This window comes from Metopolophium dirhodum, chromosome 1, assembly GCF_019925205.1.
Source record: "Metopolophium dirhodum isolate CAU chromosome 1, ASM1992520v1, whole genome shotgun sequence".
Taxonomy (NCBI): Eukaryota; Metazoa; Arthropoda; class Insecta; order Hemiptera; family Aphididae; genus Metopolophium; species Metopolophium dirhodum.
In genome coordinates this window covers 21,569,658-21,592,635 of record NC_083560.1, presented here as the reverse complement: position 1 = coordinate 21,592,635, position 22,978 = coordinate 21,569,658, and the positions used below count along the sequence as shown (strand labels likewise).

General features: G+C 26.5%; 2 protein-coding genes and 2 pseudogenes across 3 annotated transcripts in view; 2 read left to right on the top strand and 2 right to left on the bottom strand.

Moving 5' to 3' along the window:
• Window positions 1–916: 916 nt before the first annotated feature.
• Window positions 917–4,201, bottom strand: LOC132934173 (RNA polymerase II subunit A C-terminal domain phosphatase SSU72-like; annotated as a pseudogene).
• A 686-nt stretch (window positions 4,202–4,887) lies between these two features.
• On the top strand, window positions 4,888–7,848 carry LOC132934164 (RNA polymerase II subunit A C-terminal domain phosphatase SSU72-like; annotated as a pseudogene).
• A 4,716-nt stretch (window positions 7,849–12,564) lies between these two features.
• On the bottom strand, window positions 12,565–16,698 carry LOC132935775 (uncharacterized). Its single transcript, XM_061002389.1, has 2 exons — window positions 16,499–16,698; window positions 12,565–12,890 (listed from the first exon to the last, which is right to left on the bottom strand). Exons 1-2 carry the CDS (start codon window positions 16,554–16,556, stop codon window positions 12,577–12,579), a joined length of 372 nt encoding a protein of 123 aa, XP_060858372.1. The 5' UTR covers window positions 16,557–16,698; the 3' UTR covers window positions 12,565–12,576.
• The window catches only part of LOC132935774 (kelch repeat and BTB domain-containing protein 8-like), a 75,724-nt gene continuing 65,816 nt past the window's right edge, over window positions 13,071–22,978 (top strand). Inside the window, exons 1-4 of one of the 2 annotated variants that reach the window (XM_061002387.1) lie at window positions 13,071–13,314; window positions 13,385–13,615; window positions 14,339–15,337; window positions 15,413–15,859. In XM_061002387.1, coding sequence (XP_060858370.1) covers window positions 13,181–13,314; window positions 13,385–13,615; window positions 14,339–14,372 — 399 coding nt within the window. In that variant the 5' untranslated portion in view covers window positions 13,071–13,180 and the 3' untranslated portion in view covers window positions 14,373–15,337; window positions 15,413–15,859. Of the gene's footprint in view, window positions 13,315–13,384; window positions 13,616–14,338; window positions 15,338–15,412; window positions 15,860–22,978 lie in introns of those variants that run through there. The other variant, XM_061002388.1, reaches the window with a different exon arrangement.

Sequence of the window (22,978 nt, the reverse complement as noted above, 5' to 3'; positions counted from 1 at the left end):
TTCTGACTTGACTCGTCAACTTATTATAATCAAGAGCTATCTTCCAAATTTCAAACCAACCATTTAAAAAATATGTCAATTCAAGATATTGCTGATACTAAAAAGGTCAGGGTTGTCAAGGAAGAGTTGAATTCTATATTTCCCTATGTGTTTATCGGTATGTACTATAACAATATATATGCCTCACCTGAGCAATAATTTTCAAAGCTTCAACTTATAAAAAAATATTTACGTAACACAAACAGACAAGATAGACATTCAAGTATAGTTTTATAGAATAATATTGAAAGAAAACAAACTATGAACATAGAAAATATAATAGATAATTTTGCCAACAAAAAGGAATTTTTTGAAATGAGAACAGTACCTACATATTAATAGCATATTACTGTTCTATTTTTTTCAAAAATTCTTATAACAGGTCAATGTATGGTGTGTCCATTTTTATTTTTATATCATAATTATTTATATTTAAAATTAATAAAAAAGGCTACAAATTATTACTTTTATTTATTTATAAATAAATATATATCTGTTTTAATTATGTTAACCTTATTTTGTATAAGTAAAAGTGAAATTTGTAAAACACTATTGAAAAACCAAAAGATCCCTCCTTCCGCTCAGAATCTAAAATCAGACATATTTGTAAGACCAAAACATTTGACATTCCACTCAAAAATTAATAAAAATTATTTAAAAAATATAAAATTATGCGGTTCAATAGGATTGGAGTAATTGTTTTTTCGATAAAAGAAAATATAGTATACATTATAATTTTTGATATAAATCGTATTTGCTCAATATGACATAATATACTATACGATTATCGATTCAAATATTCCTTATTATTTCCATTACTTAGGGAAAGAATTATAAATAATATTCACAATTTAAATTTTATTTAATCACCTAATATTTAATAGAAAAGTACACAGGTGAGTAGTAACTTTGACATTTTTCTTCATATTTAACAAGTAATTGATTAATATTATTGTCAAGATCTTCACTTCTGGACAACTAAAATGGAAATAAATTTACATAAATATTCAATAGATATTATATAAACTATAACAAAAAAAAAATCTTACCAAAGTAACAAATTCTCAAATTAAAAATGATCCAATCGTTACTTCTTCATGATTGTCTTGAATGTTTATGTTGATGACATGAACTAGCTTATTGCCAAAACTTTGAATAGTTTCAAAATCTAAACATATAAATATGATTTTAATTTTAATAATAATGATACAATTGCCAATTCAAACATACACTCAAGTACTTGACCATATACTCTATCTTCACACTTAATGACTACAGTGAATTGTTCATTCTTATGTTGAAATCTTTCTGGATGCTGTTTTATTCGCAATATTTCTATCCAGAATATTTAACAAACCATTTTTGGTGGCTTGGCGTGGCGCGTTGGCTTCTACCAGTGCTACAACTACTAGCAACCGGATGGGTGACCACACGGGTTCATACTAGTTAAAAACCTTGCCACACTTACACGTGTTTGCTACCTACCATAACAACCGTTAAAGTGAAAATAATAACAAGAACGATTAAGAATTTGTTGACAATATAATAATATATTTAATAAATAATATCACAATGATAAACATACAAATTATATATAATATTATTTTAAAAAGTAAATTCAAATAACTTATAAACAATTATTTTTTATATGTATTACGATAACCTACCCTACAGCGTATACATAGTTACATAATTATTATATATGTCAAAGAAATGCTTGTATTACAAATACTTATATTACTAATGAAATGGGTTTATAACAATAGCTAAGGATTGAAAATTGAAAACAAGGCTCTTAGGATCAACGTAAATAGGTTAATAGGATAATTGAATTATAACAAAATAATAATAAATCGAAAATGATCAGTCAGCCTATGATATTACTAAGTATATTTGATGATATTATTGTGAATAAAGTAATTTATATATAACCTATTTACGTGGAGCCTTGTTTTAAATTTTCAATCCTTAGCCATAAAAGTTAAACATTTTATACTTTTTTAACTACAAAATAATTAATAAATTATAAATTTGATCAATGTTGTCGAAATTTGAACTTTAAATGCTTATAAAAAAAAATGTGCATATGTATTTTTAATATTTTTCAACTGCTATTAGAACGATATATCAGGAGCCTTATATTCAATTTTCTTGCTTTTTTACCCAACAAAAAAATTTTTATTGATATTTATAGAAAAACAATCTAAAAAATTTAAAACTGACAATGTCCGTAAACAGCTCAAAAAAATCAAATTATTTTCAAATTTTATGGTGTATAGAAAACGCATGTATAAACATTCACTGAAATTTTCAAGTATCTACAGTCATTCGTTTTTTAATTACAATAAAATAAGAAAATTGTTACATGAGAAATGAAAAATATTAAAAATTTTTGTGTTTATCGTTATTTAGAACAAAAACGTTATACAAGTTATGCGCTTATCGTTTTTTTTTAAAAAATTGTGTCAATACCCATTAAATTTAAAAATAATAACTAATGTGGGTAGGTAATAGACTAGGTATGGAATATAATATTTTAATCAATTCTTAGATTGTTTGCATAAAATAATTAATGTTCTAAGAAACCAATAGACCTTTTAAATAAATAAATTTTAAATTATTTCGTTTTGCAATATTATTTGTTCAATGATATTCTATAAATTATGTTTTGCGTTATGTTGTATTTTGCAGTGTTTAATTATTTTTGGCTATCGCTTTCCGTTATAATTACGTTTACAAATTTAATTTCATTTTTTGTCAAATATAACGTTTACAAGCCCTGATTATAATGGTATAATATAATATACCTAATATCATTATAATATTATAATATAATAATAGTATTTTATATTTACAATAAATATAATATATTTTGTATAGTATTATGCATAGGTACCCAGGATTTTATTCCAGGGGGGGGAGTTAAAAAAAAAATAATAGTAAGTAATTTTAGACACTCTTATAAATTAAGAAAAAATTAAATTCGTAATGACGTACAGAATATTATGCTATAGTGTGTATATTATATTGTAAAAATAAAAAAATATTTTTGTTATTCAATGGGTGAAATAATATGTAAGTATTATAAAGTAATAATTATTGTATTATAATAAATATAAATATCGTATGAATAAAAAAAAAAAATGTAGGTATAAAATATAACATAGGTATAATAAAATTATAATTTATAATAATAATTTTCTTTTTGATTTTGCCATTATAATATTCAACCCGTCTTTTGGTGAAACTGATATTTCCCAATCAGCAGATAAAATAAGAGTCCAGCCCTGTTAAACGGTAATTTCAAATTGGTTTCGAATTAGTGTTTTTACTCTTTTTAAAGTTGAAAATGATCGTTTAACTTCAATTGTAGGTACTGGTAAGGTCGCCAAAAAAGACTCGAAATAAAATTTACCGTAGGTACGTTTATATGAAAGTAGACAAACATCGACTGACGACAGGCGAGTATCGTATAATATATTTTGCTTTAAATGTTATACGCGATACGATTAGTGCAACAATAAAAGATAAAACTTACGATCTAGTCAGTTGATAAAGGACAATCATGATTATTATTTAACAAATGTATCTTAACTTAGTTAGGTTACCTACTATTTATTAAATTTCCACTCAGATGCTAAAAAAATGTCGTCGATGACATTTCGTGGGGGGGGGGGGGCTACGTCCCTGTAGGTACCTAATTATATCATATTATAAAAGTTATAGTGGAGCGTATTCGTTGTACGTACTCTAAAAGTCATACAAAAAATTTTCATTTTGTACATCATTATTCATTATGAATATAATATAGTTGTTGAAGGTCTGTGATTTTTTGGCATAAAGGTTCATAAAAAATATTTGACATTCTTAACTATTCAAAAGTTTGTACGCATTATCTATTTATCTGTTTAGACTTTTAGAGTATAGAATATAAAAACTTATGTACTATAATAGATATATTATGTTATATGATACGAAAATATAATATATTATTTATAAATATGAAATATTTTATTTAAATACCTCCCGGAAGGAATGACGAAAACCAACGAACAGTCAATTAAAGTATAATGTATTATATGTTATTAAATCTAACGCATACATTATAGTTATCTAGACCGTTATCCACTGTTATTCGATTTTTAATTTTTAATTTTTGCATGATAATTTTCTCTTTTTAGGCAATTTGATCAATCAAGTTTGCAAGAATAAATATAATATATTCTATCTACCTATATGACGACAACAGAAATCTGCAAAATAATATAATAATTTATTAAATACATTTTTTTTTTTTATAACATACATAATTTTATTTAAAAAAAGCAATATCACTTAAGTGAGTTATATAGACATATAGTTAAATAACTGAAGCAATACACATCACTGATATAATATTAATTTTCCCATATTTTATTTAAATATTAGTTATTTTTATTCATCCATATACTACTTATCTATTTTGTACCTTATAAATATATTTATTTCCTCGCTTCACACGATGATTTACCAACCAAAAATTTTATTTTTGAAATTTAGTCTACCTATTAATGTATGATTTTATGTGTTTAAAACGATAAAAGGTTTAGAAATTCAATATAACGTTTAGTTTTTTAAATATTAATAAATCTTTAGAGTGATAATTTCGTTAAACGGCGCGTCATTGCCATTTAAATTTTATAAGCATAAAACAAAAATTCAAATAATATATCTGTTTTAAGATTTTTAATATTTAAAAAACTAAAAATTATATTGAAATTATGATACTTGTATCTGCTTAAAAACATAAAACCACATATTTATATGTAAAATAAATTTCAAAAATAAAATTTAAGATATGCAATTACGATGAGCCTGACCCAAGGTATTTTTTTAATTGATCATAATTTATTGAATGATGTGAGTAAAAACGTAAAACCTATACCATTATTCTTAGAAATGAAGATTTTTTCAAATTTTTTTTAAAATTTTTAAATGTTATTTTAATTTAATTTTTATTTTTGTGTTTGTCATTAGATTTAAAAAAAAATTAGGGTATGTTCTTTATGTAAGTACAGTGATTTGTGATTGACAAGTATATAATTACCTATATCAATTCTAGTAAAAAAGTATTATATTATACCTATTAGCATAAATTAAGTATATAGTATGTAAAATATTATATTTAGCACACAAATCTTATAGTCAGGTAGATAGAAATAAATTGACTGCAAATGGCACGCTAAAGGTGCCGACCGCAACTACTGTCCCGACCGCATAGGTTCCGACACCTAAAAAAAACAGTTCCGCCGCAACTGTTTTTGTTGGATTATATCAACTAATTAATAATTTCTGGTTACAATATAACTGCAACCATATCAGTTAAATCGTATAAATATTAGTGAAAAACAACTAGAAACAAGCAAAATTATTATATTACAAAATTAAAAATTACCTAATCATGACTAAATTTATAAAATATATTGTTAAAACCTATATAGGTTATGTTAGCCATAGAGCGTATATAGTCGTATATTGGTATTTTAATAAAAGTAGATAATATATGTATCTAATTAAATTGTATTTATAATAATTAATCAAGCTTAAATTGTTTTTCAGGTTATAACATGCTTCGCCCCCCCCCCCCTCTATCTATACTGTTGCGATATTGTTTGTTTAAATATTTTTTAGATTCGGAGCGAAGCGATGAATGTATTGATTTTACAATGATGTGTGTTTTTATTTTTATTATTTTATTTTTTGTGTCTGTCATCACCTTTTAAGACAGTAAAAGTGCTTGAATTTTCTTTAATAGTAACTTTTCTGATAGGAAAGTGAATCTAGTTGGTACTTTGGGGGGGTCAAAAGTAAAAATTTCCCTGTAGTTTTCAAAAGCGACGAGTAAAAAAAAAGAATAATATGGTTTTTGGTGTAACTCTAAAATAAATGACCGTAGGGACATGACATTTTGACTGATTGTTTATATTAGCATTTTCTATACACCATACAATTTATTTGATGAGTAAAAATGCTGAAAAATTTAATAAAAGGCACCTATGTTATAGTTTTAAAGGCAGATGAAAAAAATTAAAAAACCTTAGTCACAGTTTTTATTTATAAGCATTTAAAGTTCAAATTTTGACAAAATACGGAAAAATTACGAAAATTAGAAAATTATATTGAGTTGAGTATTCCTAAAAATTTTTTTTTTTAAATCTAAGATTTGAAAATGTAATATAAGATTACTCATACGTTTGTCTACTTTTATCAAAAAAAAATGTCTATAAGAAACTTAAAACTTTTATGAGCGTTTGAAATTCATATTTTTACAACATTTGATATTCACTCGATTTCTCATGTAACCGTTTTCTTATTTTATTGTAATTAAAAAACGAATGATTGTAGATACTTGAAAATTTCACTGAATGGTTATATAATAGCATTTTCTATACACCATACAATTTTGAAAATAATTTGATTTTTTTGAGCTTTGAATTTTTTTAGTTTTTTTTTTCTATAAATATCAATAAAATGTTATGTGTTGGGTAAAAAAGCGTGAAAAATTAATATAAGGCTCCTGATATATCGTTCTAATAGCAGTTGAAAAATATTAAAAATACATAGGCACAATTTTTTTTTATAAGCATTTAAAGTTCAAATTTCGACAACATTGATCAAATTTATAATTTATTAATTATTTTGTAGTTAAAAAAGTATAAAATGTTTAACTTTTATGGCTAAGGATTGAAAATTTAAATCAAGGCTCCACGTAAATAGGTTATATATAAATTACTTTATTCACAATAATATCATCAAATATACTTAGTAATATCATAGGCTGACTGATCATTTTCGATTTATTATTATTTTGTTATAATTCAATTATCCTATTAACCTATTTACGTGGATCCTAAGAGCCTTGTTTACAATTTTCAATCCTTAGCTATTGTTATAAACCCATTTCATTAGTAATATAAGTATTTGTAATACAAGCATTTCTTTGACATATATAAAAATTATGTAACTATGTATACGCTGTAGGGTAGGTTATCGTAATATATAAAAAATAATTGTTTATAAGTTATTTGAATTTACTTTTTAAAATAATATTATGTATAATTTATATGTTTATCATTGTGATATTATTTATTAAATATATTATTATATTGTCAAACAAATTCTTAATCGTTCTTGTTATTATTTTCACATTAACGGTTGTTATGGTAGGTAGCAAACACGTGTAAGTGTGGCAAGGTTTTTAACTAGTATGAACCCGTGTGGTCACCCATCCGGTTGCTAGTAGTTGTAGCACTGGTAGAAGCCAACGCGCCACGCCAAGCCACCAAAAATGGTTTGTTAAATATTCTGGATAGAAATATTGCGAATAAAACAGCATCCAGAAAGATTTCAACATAGGAATGAACAATTCACTGTAGTCATTAAGTGTGAAGATAGAGTATATGGTCAAGTACTTGAGTGTATGTTTGAATTGGCAATTGTATCATTATTATAAAAATTAAAATCATATTTATATGTTTAGATTTTGAAACTATTCAAAGTTTTGGCAATAAGCTAGTTCATGTCATCAACATAAACATTCAAGACAATCATGAAGAAGTAATGATTGGATCATTTTTAATTTGAGAATTTGTTACTTTGGTAAGATTTGTTTTTGTTATAGTTTATATAATATCTATTGAATATTTATGTAAATTTATTTCCATTTTAGTTGTTCAGAAGTGAAGATCTTGACAATAATATTAATCAATTAGTTGTTAAATATGAAGAAAAATGTCAAAGTCACTACTCACCTGTGTACTTTTCTATTAAATATTAGGTGATTAAATAAAATTTAAATTGTGAATATTATTTATAATTCTTTCCCTAAGTAATGGAAATAATAAGCAATATTTGAATCGATAGTCGTATAGTATATTATGCCATATTGAGCAAATACGATTTATATCAAAAATTATAATGTATACTATATTTTCTTTTATCGAAAAAACAATTACTCCGATCCTATTGAACCGTATAATTCTATATTTTTTAAATAATTTTTATTAATTTTTGAGTGGAATGTCAAATGTTTTGGTCTTACAAATATGTCTGATTTTAGATTCTGAGCGGAGCGAGGGATCTTTTGGTTTTTCAATAGTGGTTTTACAAATTTCACTTTTACTTATACAAAATAAGGTTAACATAATTAAAACAGATATATATTTATTTATAAATAAATAAAAGTAATAATTCGTAGCCTTTTTTATTAATTTTAAATATAAATAATTATGATATAAAAATAAAAATGGACACACCATACATTGACCTGTTATAAGAATTTTTGAAAAAAATAGAACAGTATTATGCTATTAATATGTAGGTACTGTTCTCATTTCAAAAAATTCCTTTTTGTTGGCAAAATTATCTATTATATTTTCTATGTTCATAGTTTGTTTTCTTTCAATATTATTCTATAAAACTATACTTGAATGTCTATCTTGTCTGTTTGTGTTACGTAAATATTTTTTTATAAGTTGAAGCTTTGAAAATTATTGCTCAGGTGAGGCATATATATTGTTGTAGTACCTACCGATAAATACATAGGGAAATATAGAATTCAACTCTTCCTTGACAACCTTGACATTAGTATCAGCTATATCTTGAATTGACATATTTTTTAAATGGTTGGTTTGAAATTTGGAAGATAGCTCTTGATTATAATAAGTTGACGAGTCAAGTCAGAACTGTAACCTCTTTATTATATTTAGTAATTATATTATGATGACTTAACAATCAACTCTTCAGCCGTTGATGTTAATATTTCAGGCATTAGTCTTAAAAGAGATATATTATTTGAATTTTTGTTTTATGCTTATAAAATTTAAATGGCAATGACGCGCCTTTTAACGAAAATATCACTCTAAAGATTTATTGATATTTAAAAAACTAAACGTTATATTGAATTTCTAAAACTTTTATCGTTTTAAACACATAAAATCATACATTAATAGGTAGACTAAATTTCAGAAATAACATTTTTTGATTGGTAAATCATCGTGTGAAGCGAGGAAATAAATATATTTATTAGGTACAAAATAGATAAATAGTATATGTATGAATAAAAACAACTAATATTTAAATAAAATATGGGAAAATTAATATTATATGAGTGATGTGTATTGCTTCAGTTATTTAACTATATGTCTATATAACTCACTCAAGTGATATTGCTTTTTTTAAAAAAATTATGAATGTTATAAAAAAAAAATGTATTTAATTAATTATGATATTATTTTGCAGATTTCTGTTGTCGTCATATAAGTAAATAGAATATATTATATTTATTCTTGCAAACTTGATCGATCAAATTGCCTAAAAAGAGAAAATTATCATGCAAAAATTAAAAAGCGAATAACAGTGGATAACGCTCTAGATAACTACAATGTATGCGTTAGATTTAAATACATATATTACATTATACATTCATTGACTGTTCGTTGGTTTTCGTCATACCTATACGTACCTATACGTCATACCAATATGTACAAACTTTTTAATAGTTAAAAATGTCAAATATTTTTATGTACCTTTATGCCAAAAAATCACAGACCTTCAACAACTATATTATATTCATAATGAATAATGATGTACAAAAATGATAATTTATTGTATGATTTTAATAGTACGTACGACGTACGCTGCCGAATACGCTCTGCTATAAATTTTAAAATATGTTATATATAGGTACCTACGGGGGCGAAGCAGAGCGACATCCACTTATCCACCTTCTTTTGTTGAATATATTTATTTGTGGGTCCCCAATATATGTTACCTAGGTTACAAAATATGATCTATGGCAAATGACAATCGTCAGAGACGAACAACGATTCCATTACTAACATATTATTTCGTTCCATTTTGGTTGTTGAGCTATTTTTACAAATTAATTTGTAATTGATATTAATTAATCTGAATACCTACTTCCGGATTGAATTTGGGTGGGAGATGAAGACGCGCGGTGGCTCTTAAAGTGGGTACGTTTTGTTTCGCCGGAAGAATAAAATTGATGCTTTACGCAGTGGAGTAGTTATGGTTGGGGGGGGGGGGGGGGGAGTTATACATTTTTATATAGAAATTATCCGAGTATTTACACTTTTATTGTATGAAAACCAATTATAAAACGGTAAATGTAATACACCAATACACTAATTACTAATACTAATTCAAAATAAAAATGACGTTTAGTTTAACCAATAACTCGTATCATAAATATACTTTAACCCCCCCCCCCCCCCCAGAAAAAAACTGTATCTATACCACTGGATTTACGTAAGTTTTTTCCTCCTACTCTTTTGACGCGATAGACTTAAAATAAATAACATATTTAGTGGCGGGCCAGTCGGTAGCCGCCTGCAAACGCAGAGTAATTTTCAATAAATCCCGCTGTTTTATAGGTGTACAAAATTAGTGTGATACTATGGAAAATACCTTAAGGGCGCACAGTGGGATGAAACACGAATTTAGTGTGCCAAAAGTACCATTTTTTAAACTAAAAAATTATTTGTTTTTTTTATTAGTAATTTATCGTTACAATATTCTGACGCTTAAACCAGAATTTCAAAAGAATTAATTAACATACACCTGACTTACAGCTGTTTGTATAAAATATAAACATTATTTGATTGATATTTTCAAACTTTTATACATTTTTATATTATTTGATTTTCACACTTCAACGATATAAATAGAAATGTTTACACAGTTATTACATTTTATACCTACCTACGTCCTACACGTAACAACGACATATCAGGTAGTGAGTTATGATTTCTGAAGAGTAAAATTATATTACCTTTGATAAAAATACTTACGCATCAAGTGTTGTTCATAGTATTTTACTTGTTTGGTATTTTAACGATTATCGTCATCGGCACGGCTAATATGTTGAGTGTTAGTAATGGCAAATGTGTATATATTTATGAAATATATATATTATGCTGACGCGATGTTTAGCTCACATCGTGTAAATAACCGACCGGGACGCATGGTGGTAGATAGTTATGATAAAGTCTACAGTGAGGTAGTCGATAGAGTCTATAATTGGCGGTTGATAGTTGGATGGTCAAGAATGAAGAGTCATAATCGGCGGTCGATAGTGGAATTCGAGGACTGACAACGACCTGAAGAGGACCTGCGAACGACCAGCTCAACCCACATTTGGACGTCGACACCCACGACACACCATGGCCTGATCGGTAACCCGGAGCTGTAATTTATAAGTAATTTATCACTTTTGATGTTGTAACTTGTAGTAGATAATAATAAGACATTCATTTCTCGTTTTAGGTAAGTTTGGCAAAATTTAACTACGAGCTCGATAGAAAATTTTTTTTATGTACAATACATCGGTAGTTGTAATAGTAGTTACTATTTTATGTTGTCTTAATTCCGATACATTTTGTAACGCTATGGACGCCAGCAGGTTTCTACAGAGCTTCTCGTATTTTAATCTATAGTACATATTTGCCTCTATATAATAAATAGTTCGTGATCGCGGTTTATGATAATTGATAAGAAAAATAATTGATAACAACGGTCGCCGGTCGGTCAGACGTGAATTAGCGGCCTACTCATTGTAGGCAAGTTGTTGCTTGTCGCGTCCTGCTATTTAATATAATATTTTACATGAACTAATAAGTATAACTAACTTTAATCCGTATTCGTGTTCTGGTACACTGGATTCCATATTTCTATAGACCACGGAATATAATATACCGCATCTACAGATACGTATAATACCTACTAACTGAAGTTAACTACAAAACAAAATAAATAAGTACCTACGTACATAACACAATGTGCGTATTGTAGTCAATTGAATATTTTATCATATTTTAATAAGGTTCTCTTGTATAGTATGCTACATTCCATAAGACTGTAGGTTAAACCGTTATCTATTAGGTTGGTATCTACTATTTAGGTATAGTTTTTTATAACCATTAAATACATAAAATATGTTAATATTGTTTGTTGTAACGACTCAAGTCGCAAGTACTTTCCTATACTAATAAAATATAATAAAAATATAACATTTCTAAGAATAAGTCATATTTTTCAGTAGTTAACAATTATATTATATACTGTATTACACCAACAAAGTGGCGGTAGATAGCGTACTGCACGAGCACTTTTATAAATAATATTTAAATATAATTTGATCAATGTTATTATTTTTTGCTGATATAGTATAAATACAAAGCATACCTCATTATATTAATTCTAAAAAAATCTAATCATTACTAAATATGAATGTATTATACTATTTCTAGACATTGACCAATGATAAATTAACTTAAAAACAGTTTTAAATGTTTAAAACATATTATAATATATAAAATCCAAATTTATATGTATTTGAATTGTAAAATATGCATGCAAAAATGCAAGAAAAAAATTAAATTAGGCAAGAAAAAAATACAAAACATGCAAGATTAAATTTCAGTTTTGAAGCGTTAATTATTTATTTATTTTTTTTTTTTTTTTGGGTTTATTGGGCCTTTAAGACCATCCCGTCTCACAACCAAGCTTCCATCTTTCTCTATCCAATGCTAGATTTCTCCAGTTGGAACAACCTCCCAACTGCTCAACGTCCTTCTTTACAACATCTTCCCAACGCATTCTTGGTCTTCCCAGAGGCCTTTTTCCTACAGGGTTTTGTTCAATCACTGCATGTAAAAGTGGATTTTGGCTCCTCCAAGCGTGGCCAGCCCACCGTAGTCTTCTGCTTCTGATGACCTCCAATATGTCTGCACTACCATACAGTATTTCCAGCTCTATGTTCTTTCTTCGCCTCCGCTCCCCAGTTATTTCGTCTTTGACCGGCCCCATATATTTTCCAAATACAAAACATGCAAGATTAAATTTCAATTTTGCAGCGTTAATTATTTATTAACTTTATTAAAATTCTTATTAACAAAAAGTAAAATAGTATAGATATTGAGATAATATGTAGTACAAAAATGTAATTTGTTAAATTTTAATTTAATTTTTAATCATTAATAGGTTGCAAACCAAGTGAAATAACATTTTGGGAAGTACGACAAATTTGATATTATTTGCAGTTATAATAGTAATTACAAATTGATACTACATAGTAAAAGAGATGGATTCTGTAAAACATGTTATACCATGGATAAGTGGCCAAAAGGAAGTTCTGAAATCCAACTGTGAATCTAAATTATATATAAACAGCTGTCATACTCCCAGTTTAATTCAAGTCCTACAAAGTCTACACAGGTACCTATGACATTTTAGTAATTTTAACTGTTATATAAATAAATAATAATAACACGTTCTATATTTTTAGAGATGGAGAGTTATGTGCTATTAAGTTAGAAACAGAAGACGGTGTAATAGTGTATGTACATAAAGTTGTTTTAGTATCAGCTAGTCCATACTTCCGTGCAATGTTCACCAGTTTTGCCAAAAGGGATGGAGATGTTGTAAATTTAGACAATTCTTTGAAACATTTGCTTGTGGTGAAGAAATGCAACACAATATGGATTTTTATATGGTATTTTCGGTATACCTACCATAGGTAATACAAATTAAAAAAATAAAAAGGTGTGCAAGAGGGCACTGTTCTGCTTTACGCATTAGGAGTCTAGTAGGTCACAGTAATGGATTGTGTTAAATTTGAATTCAATGTATATCATTTCACTATTGAAGATAGTATATTGTTATACTATTCTTAAGTTCAATTTATGTTATATTATTTGCCCAAATAGTTGTTTCAAATTAGTGTTTATTCCAAAATAAATAAATTTATATATATTCATTGTATAAGAATAACTATTCAGAGCGAAGACGTTTAGTCAGTTTAAATAATCATAATTATATTTTGAAATTTTTTATAACTAAAATCGTTATTCTCTGTTTAAAATATATCTAATTTAGTTTATATTTGAGCTTAAAATATCTATTAAAAAGACTGTTTATATAATATAAATAATTATTTTTTAAATTTTTGTTTTCATACTAAACTAGGTACTTATGAGAAATCTTGATTTAAATTTTCAATTCTTAAACTATGCTTTTAAAATGCTTCTGAAGCAAAACCATGGCTGTTTTTTTATAAGAAATCATAGATTTACAATTTGAAGAAAAATGTTCATGAGTTTTCAACTAAACTGTTATTTTCTTTTTTGAATCGACTAAAAACAATTGTAATTACATAAACAAGACTAAATGATTTAAACCCTAGTTATTTTATATTATAATCAAAATTATTTAAATTCATTATTATCGTTTATTTGTTTAGGTTTTGTTTCCAGCTGCTAATCTCTTACAGTTGAATCATGTAAAATGTGTATCTGTTGACTTTTTACAAAAACATCAGAATCCTTCAAATTGTTTTGGTATTAAAGGATTTGCTGACTTTTATAACTGCATGGAATTGTCTTCAAGTTCTGAAGAATACATATAAACAAATTTTTTGTAAGCTTGATTAAATTTGACACTGTCAGTAAATTGTATTGATATAATGATAATAATTTTCCGAAAACTGGTTGAAGCTGGTGAATTCCTATCTTTGTCTTCTGAAGAAATGATAAATCTAATCTCTCGTGATGACATTAACGGTCTATTTGAAGAAAAAGTATGCCTTATTAAATTTGTAATTGTTGTATTTAATTATTGTTGAAAAATCAACTTACTTATGCGGATTGCGAGGAATATAATTGAATCGTATGATTCACAAATACTAATAACAGGGGGATAGGTGTTTGGGAAGGTGGTATAACTAAATAATTATGTAAATTTTTGCATTATTTAATAGTTTTTGGCAGTTTATTAAATTAAGTATTTAATTTTAAAGCTTTTTCTAAAGGTTAGATTATTTTCCAGGACATCTCATAGGCTTTTGGTAATATTTTATTTTAAAGGAAGTTATGAGTATTATAAGATATGCAAACAATTAACAATTTCAACTCGCTTATACTTTTTTGATTATTCAAATAGTGCAGAGGTTTTTGACAGGAGTATTCAAGATTGGCGATTAATATCTAATATGTCTACTGAGAGAGGGGACCCTGGTTTGAATGCTATAATCCCAGCCTTGACACGTGGACACCAGTCACACAAATGTCTACAAAACGCCGTGCCCCTGTTATAGGAGTCTTAGACGGTATAATGTATGCTATTGGTGGTGCCTGTCAGGAACTCGGAAGTTCAGTGTATCTTAAAAGTGTTGAGACCTATTCACCAATTACTAAAGTTTTGTCTCCTATCAAAGATATGCACTTGTCCAGATTCAATTCAAGTAACTATAAATATAAATTTTTTAAGAAAATCTTTCTAATGAACTTATTGAATTTAAATTGAATTTTCAATATAGGTGTTGTGACATTTAAGGGTTTGTTCTATGTTATTGGCGGATCTGATGAATTTTTGGATTCTGTAGAAATCTATGACCCTAAAACCAATACCTGGATCTTGGAACCATGGCCGAAAAGTTTAGTGAATGTTTATGGGGCAGTAATATTTGATATGCCATCACATTTGAGAATATATTAGCTTATGCATGGTCTCCTTGTTGGTTGTTGTATATATTATATTCATATTAATTTATAATTCATGAACACGTGTTAAGTATTTTATACATTTTTGATTTTGTGAATTTTGTATTAAGCCACTTTGATCGCCACTGGACGTCAATGTTTTAATATAAGTTTTAGCTTATTATAATTAATTTGTTCGTTTATTTGTGATCGGTGTATACGACAGAATGTTTGAATAAAATTGTTTTAAATTATTTAAATTTTCTATTATTTTATCTCTAAATAAACTTCTAACTAAACGATCTACATATTTTCTTTAAATATTCTATTGAAAATACGGTTTATTTATATGCAGAGTATCTAATCGTATAATACTATAGAATTGACAACAGTATTTTTTTCCCTAAATAATTTACAGTAAAAGAGCGAAGGTTCTTATTTGAAAAACAGATAATTGTATCGACACAAGACTTAAGTAATACATAAAAATGTATGAATTTGAAATAATTTTGGCTTACTCCAGTAGATGCTTTAGTATATACAAATTATTATAATGTATCAGAGAATAATAGGCAAGTGTTGTCTACATAATATGTTATTAACGACCCATATATTTGCAAATTAATAAATTATGTTAATTTTGTATTATGTTATACTATGTTATATGATAGCTAACTGATACTTAATTGTGAGTATTGTGCGTTACAGCGTCGTACAAATTACAAATAACGTGAAAGTTTTTATTCCATATTTATAGTCCTACGGATAGACGTGACGGTTTGGTTTGGGTCTGGTGTACAACTTCTTCTCTCACAACATACACAATACACACACTAAATATATTTTTTTTTTATATTTATAATATAGGCACCAATATAAATGATTTAAAAAAGTTTTAATATTAATATTTACTATGTACCTACCTTGTAAGAATATTCCAATTATTATGAAAATTTGAAAATACTTGCGTGCGATCACCATTTGTTTTAAATAGTTTTAATGACTATTGATAATAATATTATGTCCGATAAAATAATTTTTAATTGTTTGTAATTTTTAAGTCAAGAAATACAAAATACATCTCGCTAGTAATATAAACATGAAACGTGTTATTTACGACCATTTTGTATGTAGGACCAAGCTTGGAGTAGGTATATTATGTACAAATGTGCACGTAAATGTCATCAGTTTAATGCTATGCATAAATTATAAATTATGATACTTAGTTATACGATTAAATATAATACACAAATATATACATAATTTTATTATGTATAGTAAATATTTGTAGAGCTAATCTTATGTATAGGTACTAAGTTGTTTTTAATAATTAGTATGTAGATAGGTACTAAACAAATATTATAAATACATATGATATAGGTTGTAATATAAAAAAGGTGGTTAAGTGGGTGTCGCTAGTGTACAGTAGGTTAAAAGTTGGTCACTGTAATGGATAGTATTTAATTCGAATTCAATGATAGAATATTATCATTGTATAAAAAAAAGAGCTTCAGCATATGATATGTGTCGTATACGCCAGGCAAAGGTTTAACGTATAAAACAGGTATATTTCGGTTTCCGATTCCCAAACTGTCAAACGAGTTAGTAGTTATCGACACCTCCTGTATGAGCTTGTTTAAATTCTTCTTTTGGTTCAGTTTTATTTTACTTACATTGCTACATTATAAATATTAGATGAAATACCTGTATACAAAATATGTATTATCGCTAATCGATAATAATCTAAAATATTGTATAAAATATATTATATTAACTGTCTCAGTGGTCTCAGTAGGTATAGTAGTATAATTAAAAATAAAAATAATAAAACACACATCATTGTAAAACCAATAAATTCTTTGATCCGCTCGTATCTATAGTAAAATAAATGTTTAAGCTACACTAACATAGTAACATAATGTTACTCACTTACATTTTTTTTATCAATAATTTATCGTTACAATATTATGACGCTTAAACCAGAATTTCAAAAGAATGAATAAACATACACCTGACTTATACCGCTGTTTGTATAAAATATAAACATTATTTGATTGATATTTACAAACTTTTATACATTTTTAAATTATTTAATTTTCACACTTCAACGATAAAAATAGAATTTTTTTACACAGTTATTACATTGTATACCTACACGTAACAACGATATATTATTATTTTTATTTTAATAAATTTTTTTTTTTCGTAATTGCTATATTATGTTGACATTTTAAGTGTTTTAGAGGTTTTTGAACTTTTGAGGAGTGATGCTTAAATTTACGCAGTTTTGCGAAATATTCATTATTTACAATATATTGTAAAGGAAATTGATAGCTGTTTCAAATTATAAACATTTTTTGCTTTCAGTTTCAACAGTAATTTACAAAAATAGTTTTCTTTATAAATATGACGTATTGCTGTAAAGATTTAGTTTTCTCACTTGAAATGAATAAATTTTATTTTTTATTTATACAATTGTTATATAATAATTGGCTTAAATGTAATAATGAAATATTCATAATTTTTTTTAGTTAATTTTTTTTTTTGTATTTGTTATATATCATGTTGTTTAAATAATTAAATATTAAGTGTTTTAATGATTTTATAGAACTTTGGAGAAATGATACTGATATTTACACAATTTCACCAACTATTCAATACATACATATTGTAATTAAACATTTGTTGCATTCAGTTTCAACAGTAATTTACAAAAATGGTTTTCTTTAAATAAATATATCGTGGATATTATTGTAAAAACAGCTATCAATTTCCTTTAAAATATGTATGTAATGAATAGTTGGTAAAACTGCGTAAATTTAAGTATCACTCATAAAAAGTTCAAAAATCACTAAAACACTTAAAACGTCAACATAATATAGCAATTACGAAAAAAAAAATAAATAAAATAAAAAAATAATATGTTGTTGTTACGTGTAGGTAGGTATACAATGTAATAACTGAATATTGTAACGATAAATTACTAATAAAAAAAATCAATAATTTTTTAGTTTAAAAAATGGTACTTTTGGCACACTAAATTCGTGTTTCATCCCACTGAACGCCCTTAAGGTATTTTCCATAGTATCACAATAATTTTGTACACCTATAAAACAACTGGATTTATTGAAAATTACTCAGCGTTTGCAGGCGGCTACCGGCTGGCCCGCCACTAAATATGTTATTTATTTTAAGTCTATCGCGTCAAAAGAGTAGGAGGAAAAAACTTACGTAAATCCAGTGGCATAGATACAGTTTTTTTTCTGGGGGGGGGGGGGGGGGGGGGTTTTAAAGTATATTTATGATACGAATTATTGGTTAAACTAAACGTCATTTTTATTTTGAATTAGTATTAGTAATTTGTGTATTAGTGTATTACATTTACCGATTTTATGATTTGTTTTCAAATAATAAAAGTGTAAATACTCGGATAATTTCTATATAAACAATTTATAAACCCCCCCCCCCCGCCCTGCGCAACAAAGCCACAGCGGAAATCATCAATTTTATTCTTCCGCGAAATAAAACGCAGCGCGCGCGTCTTCATCTCCGACCCAAATGTTCAATCCGGAAGGAGGTATTCAGATTAATTAATATCAATTACAAATTAATTTGTGAAAATAGCTCAACAACCAAAATGGAACGAAATAATTTGTTAGTAATGGAATCGTTGTTGGTCTCTGACGATTGTCATTTGCTATAGATCATATTTTGTAACCTAGGTAACCGATGGATAATTTCGCAGTGTTTTCAAAAACTAGAACCATTTTTAAAATATATTTTACATTTTAAAAATTATTAAACAATTAAAGTGTAATACTAGGTAATTATGTAAATAAATATAATAATAATAATTTAAATGTTGAATAAAAATATACATAATAATGTAATTATATACAATTAGAAAATATATAGGATTTATTAATTGTGCTACAAGGAGGGCCAAGCCCAGATTAAGCGGGGGCAGGAGGGCCATGGCCCCGGGCCCACAACAGATATCAAACAATAGTAGTCCCCTGGCAGATTGTACAATACCTATTGCAAATTGTTCGGCTGAAAGAGATTTTTCCAAATTAGCTCGTGAAAAAAACAAATATTGAACGAGCAGTTCTCAAGAAAATTTAAATAGTTTTATGGTTTTGTGTTCAGAGAGTGATGTTTTGGACGTACCTAATTAATACAGATGATATAATTAAAAAAGTTAGCTTCCCAAAAAGCAAGAAAAAATTATTTATACAAATAACATTTTTATTTTTTGTAAAAGAGGTAATAGATAAATTTATAATTATATTTTTTTTAGATTTTGAGCGAAGCGATGAATGTATTGATTTTACAATGATGTGTGTTTTTTTTTTTAAATTTTTTTTTGTGTCTGTCATCACCGTTTAGGACAGTAAAAATGTTCGGATTTTCTTCAACAGTAACTTTTCTGAATCTAGTTGGTACTTTGGGGGGGGGGGGGGGGGGTGTCAAAAGTAAAAATAGTTAACAAAAGTGACATGAAATACAAATGAAAAAATTAAGAAAAAAACGGGACTTTTTACGCAACATCTGTTTTCGAGATTTATTTTCCCTATAAATATTAAAAAAATAAGCAAGTGGATGATATTTTTATCAATATATGATATTTAAAGTCAAGACAGTTATATTTTATCAATAAATATTTGTGTGCATAAAAATGTGCATAAAAAAACGCACTTCAACTATTGACTAAATTATATTATTATTTCAATTCTATGCAAGTACGTGTGTGAGATAAAACAATACAAACTATAAAATGTATTTCCGTGAACCATAATAGTCGAATTAACAAAATATTCGAAGTGTCTAGAAAATATTCGATTCTACTCGTTTATTTTCGAATAAATATCGCTGATAAAATACACAGGCACAAATAAAACCAAACAATTGTGTATTGTTTCGTTTTATTCATTGTAAAAAAAAATACATTCATAGCACCGCTCAGAATCTAATGAAAAATGATGAAGCTAGAAATCAATTTTATTTTTGTCCCGTGTATTTAAAGAAGATTATACTAATTTGTATTAATCATTAGTCCACAAATAAAAGTTTTTCAGTCTCTATACTTACTTTGAACAGCTATGGTTGATTGAATAACGAGTGGGCGGGCATAGTGATAGAAAACATTACAGAACAGCTGATTTATGTTGTATAATAGTTGATGAAGAATGAACTTTTACATACTTATTTTCAGGGACTAATACATTACTGAACTAGATAGTTTTTTTTTTAATTTATATAAAGATTGTCAGTTCTATATTTGTTTTTAAAAAATGCTTATTCATTTTAATAATATAACAGTTTAAATTAAAATTATAAAAGCCAAACAAATTTAATTAAAACCCAAATTATTAATAAAAAAATAATTAAAAAAATTAAAAAAGGTTTAAAAAGTTTTTACAAGTCCAAATAATTAGTGTTGATCATATCCTGTCGTATTTTACCTAAAATCATTTAAAAGTTGTTCTTAGTTTTTGTTCGTCTTGTTGCCGTTCTTCTAATTGGTTAGTTAATATGTTTTGAATACTGAAAAATATTGAAAAATACAATAAAATATGGGTAAAATTTTTTATTTTATTATATAGCCTAACCTAACCTACGAGAAGCTCTGTAGAAACCTGCTGGCGTCATAGCGCTCCAAAATGCATGTGATTGCCTATTCAGCCCCTTTCTCCTTATCACTTTTATGTACTCGTTAACTAATACAAATAATTTGGCGCCATATTTTACCCTATATTGTATAATATTATACACCTAATTATTAATTTAACATATTATATCATAAATATAAAAATATTGTTCATACATATATTAAAGGTTCTCATACCTAAGTTCTATTTCTTTTATTATTTTGTATTTGTACATTGTACATAATATTATGACTTGTAATGTTGGTGTACACTATTGTAAATATTTAGTAGGTACCTACATTTTTTTTATATTGTTTTAATAATATTTTGTATTAATCTTTATGTCACACATTTCTCACTGTACATATTTTTTAGTTAGGATAATCAATATTTTATGATAATTATATAATTATTTTTTCACAACTATCGATATCATTAAAATGTCTACAACTTAAGACCCGTATAACCGTGTAGAACTGTATCAAATTATTGTAAAAACAATAAGCTAACCATCAAGTATAACTCTATGAAATAAACCTTGTTTTAGTAATACAGTGTCCATAATCCATACAGCCATACACTTGATACAGGTAAATGGTAATGATGTATTGCACGTTTTATTATAAACTATGTATATATTTTTATATTTTAAATCTAATAACACTATAATATTAAGTACCTTAAGGCTAATAGACTATTGGACATAATTTAAAAACTAGAAAAAAGCTAAGTATTTGTTCTTTTGTACTAATAACTTATCAGTTAATAGTTATCAGTGTCTAAAAAAGAAAAATTAAGGGGCTTATATAGGCAACCTACTATAATTTGGAGCGTTACAGTGTCCCCTAGCAAATCTAAGAGCTTCCCGTATTCTAATCTTTGGTATTTGTTAGAGGTATCGAGTTATATTTGTTCAAATTTTATTTTTCAGAACACAGACAACTTTCAATCGATAAAATATTAACATAATAAATAGGTACCTGCGTTCTTTTTTTCATTATCAAAAATATTTAATTACTATCTATTCAACATGTGTACAATAAGTAATTTTGATTTTAGATATTATTTACATAGCCTAATTTCAATTTTGCTACGTCTACTAAAACATACTGTTTAACACTTAATACTAAATTGTGTCACCCATTCCATACTGCATGTTTCCCTGACCTGACTAAAAAATCACGATACTAGATACTTGGATTTGGATTATTGAGATACTAGATATTCGATACTTACATTTTAAGTATTTAGACACTCAATATATTTAAATAAAATAAGTCATAGGTTTTTTAAAAATTTTATTTATACACAATTAGGTTACCTACCTAATAATAATTAGGTAATTATTAGTTAATATAGACCACAAAATGTAATGACTTGATAATAACAAATACTATAGATTAGAATACGAGAAGATCTTAGATTTGCTAGGGGACACTGTAACGCTCCATATTATAGTAGGTTGCCTGTATAAGCCCCTTAATTTTTCTTTTTTAGACACTGATAACTATTAACTGATAAGTTATTAGTACAAAAGAATAAATACTTAGCTTTTTTCTAATTTTTAAATTATGTCCAATAGTCTATTAGCCTTAAGGTACTTAATATTATAGTGTTATTAGATTTAATATATAAAAATATATACATAGTTTATAATAAAACGTGCAATACATCGTTACCATTTGCCTGTATCAAGTGTATGGCTGTATGGATCGATACATTTAAATAAAATTAGTCATAGGTTTTTAAAAA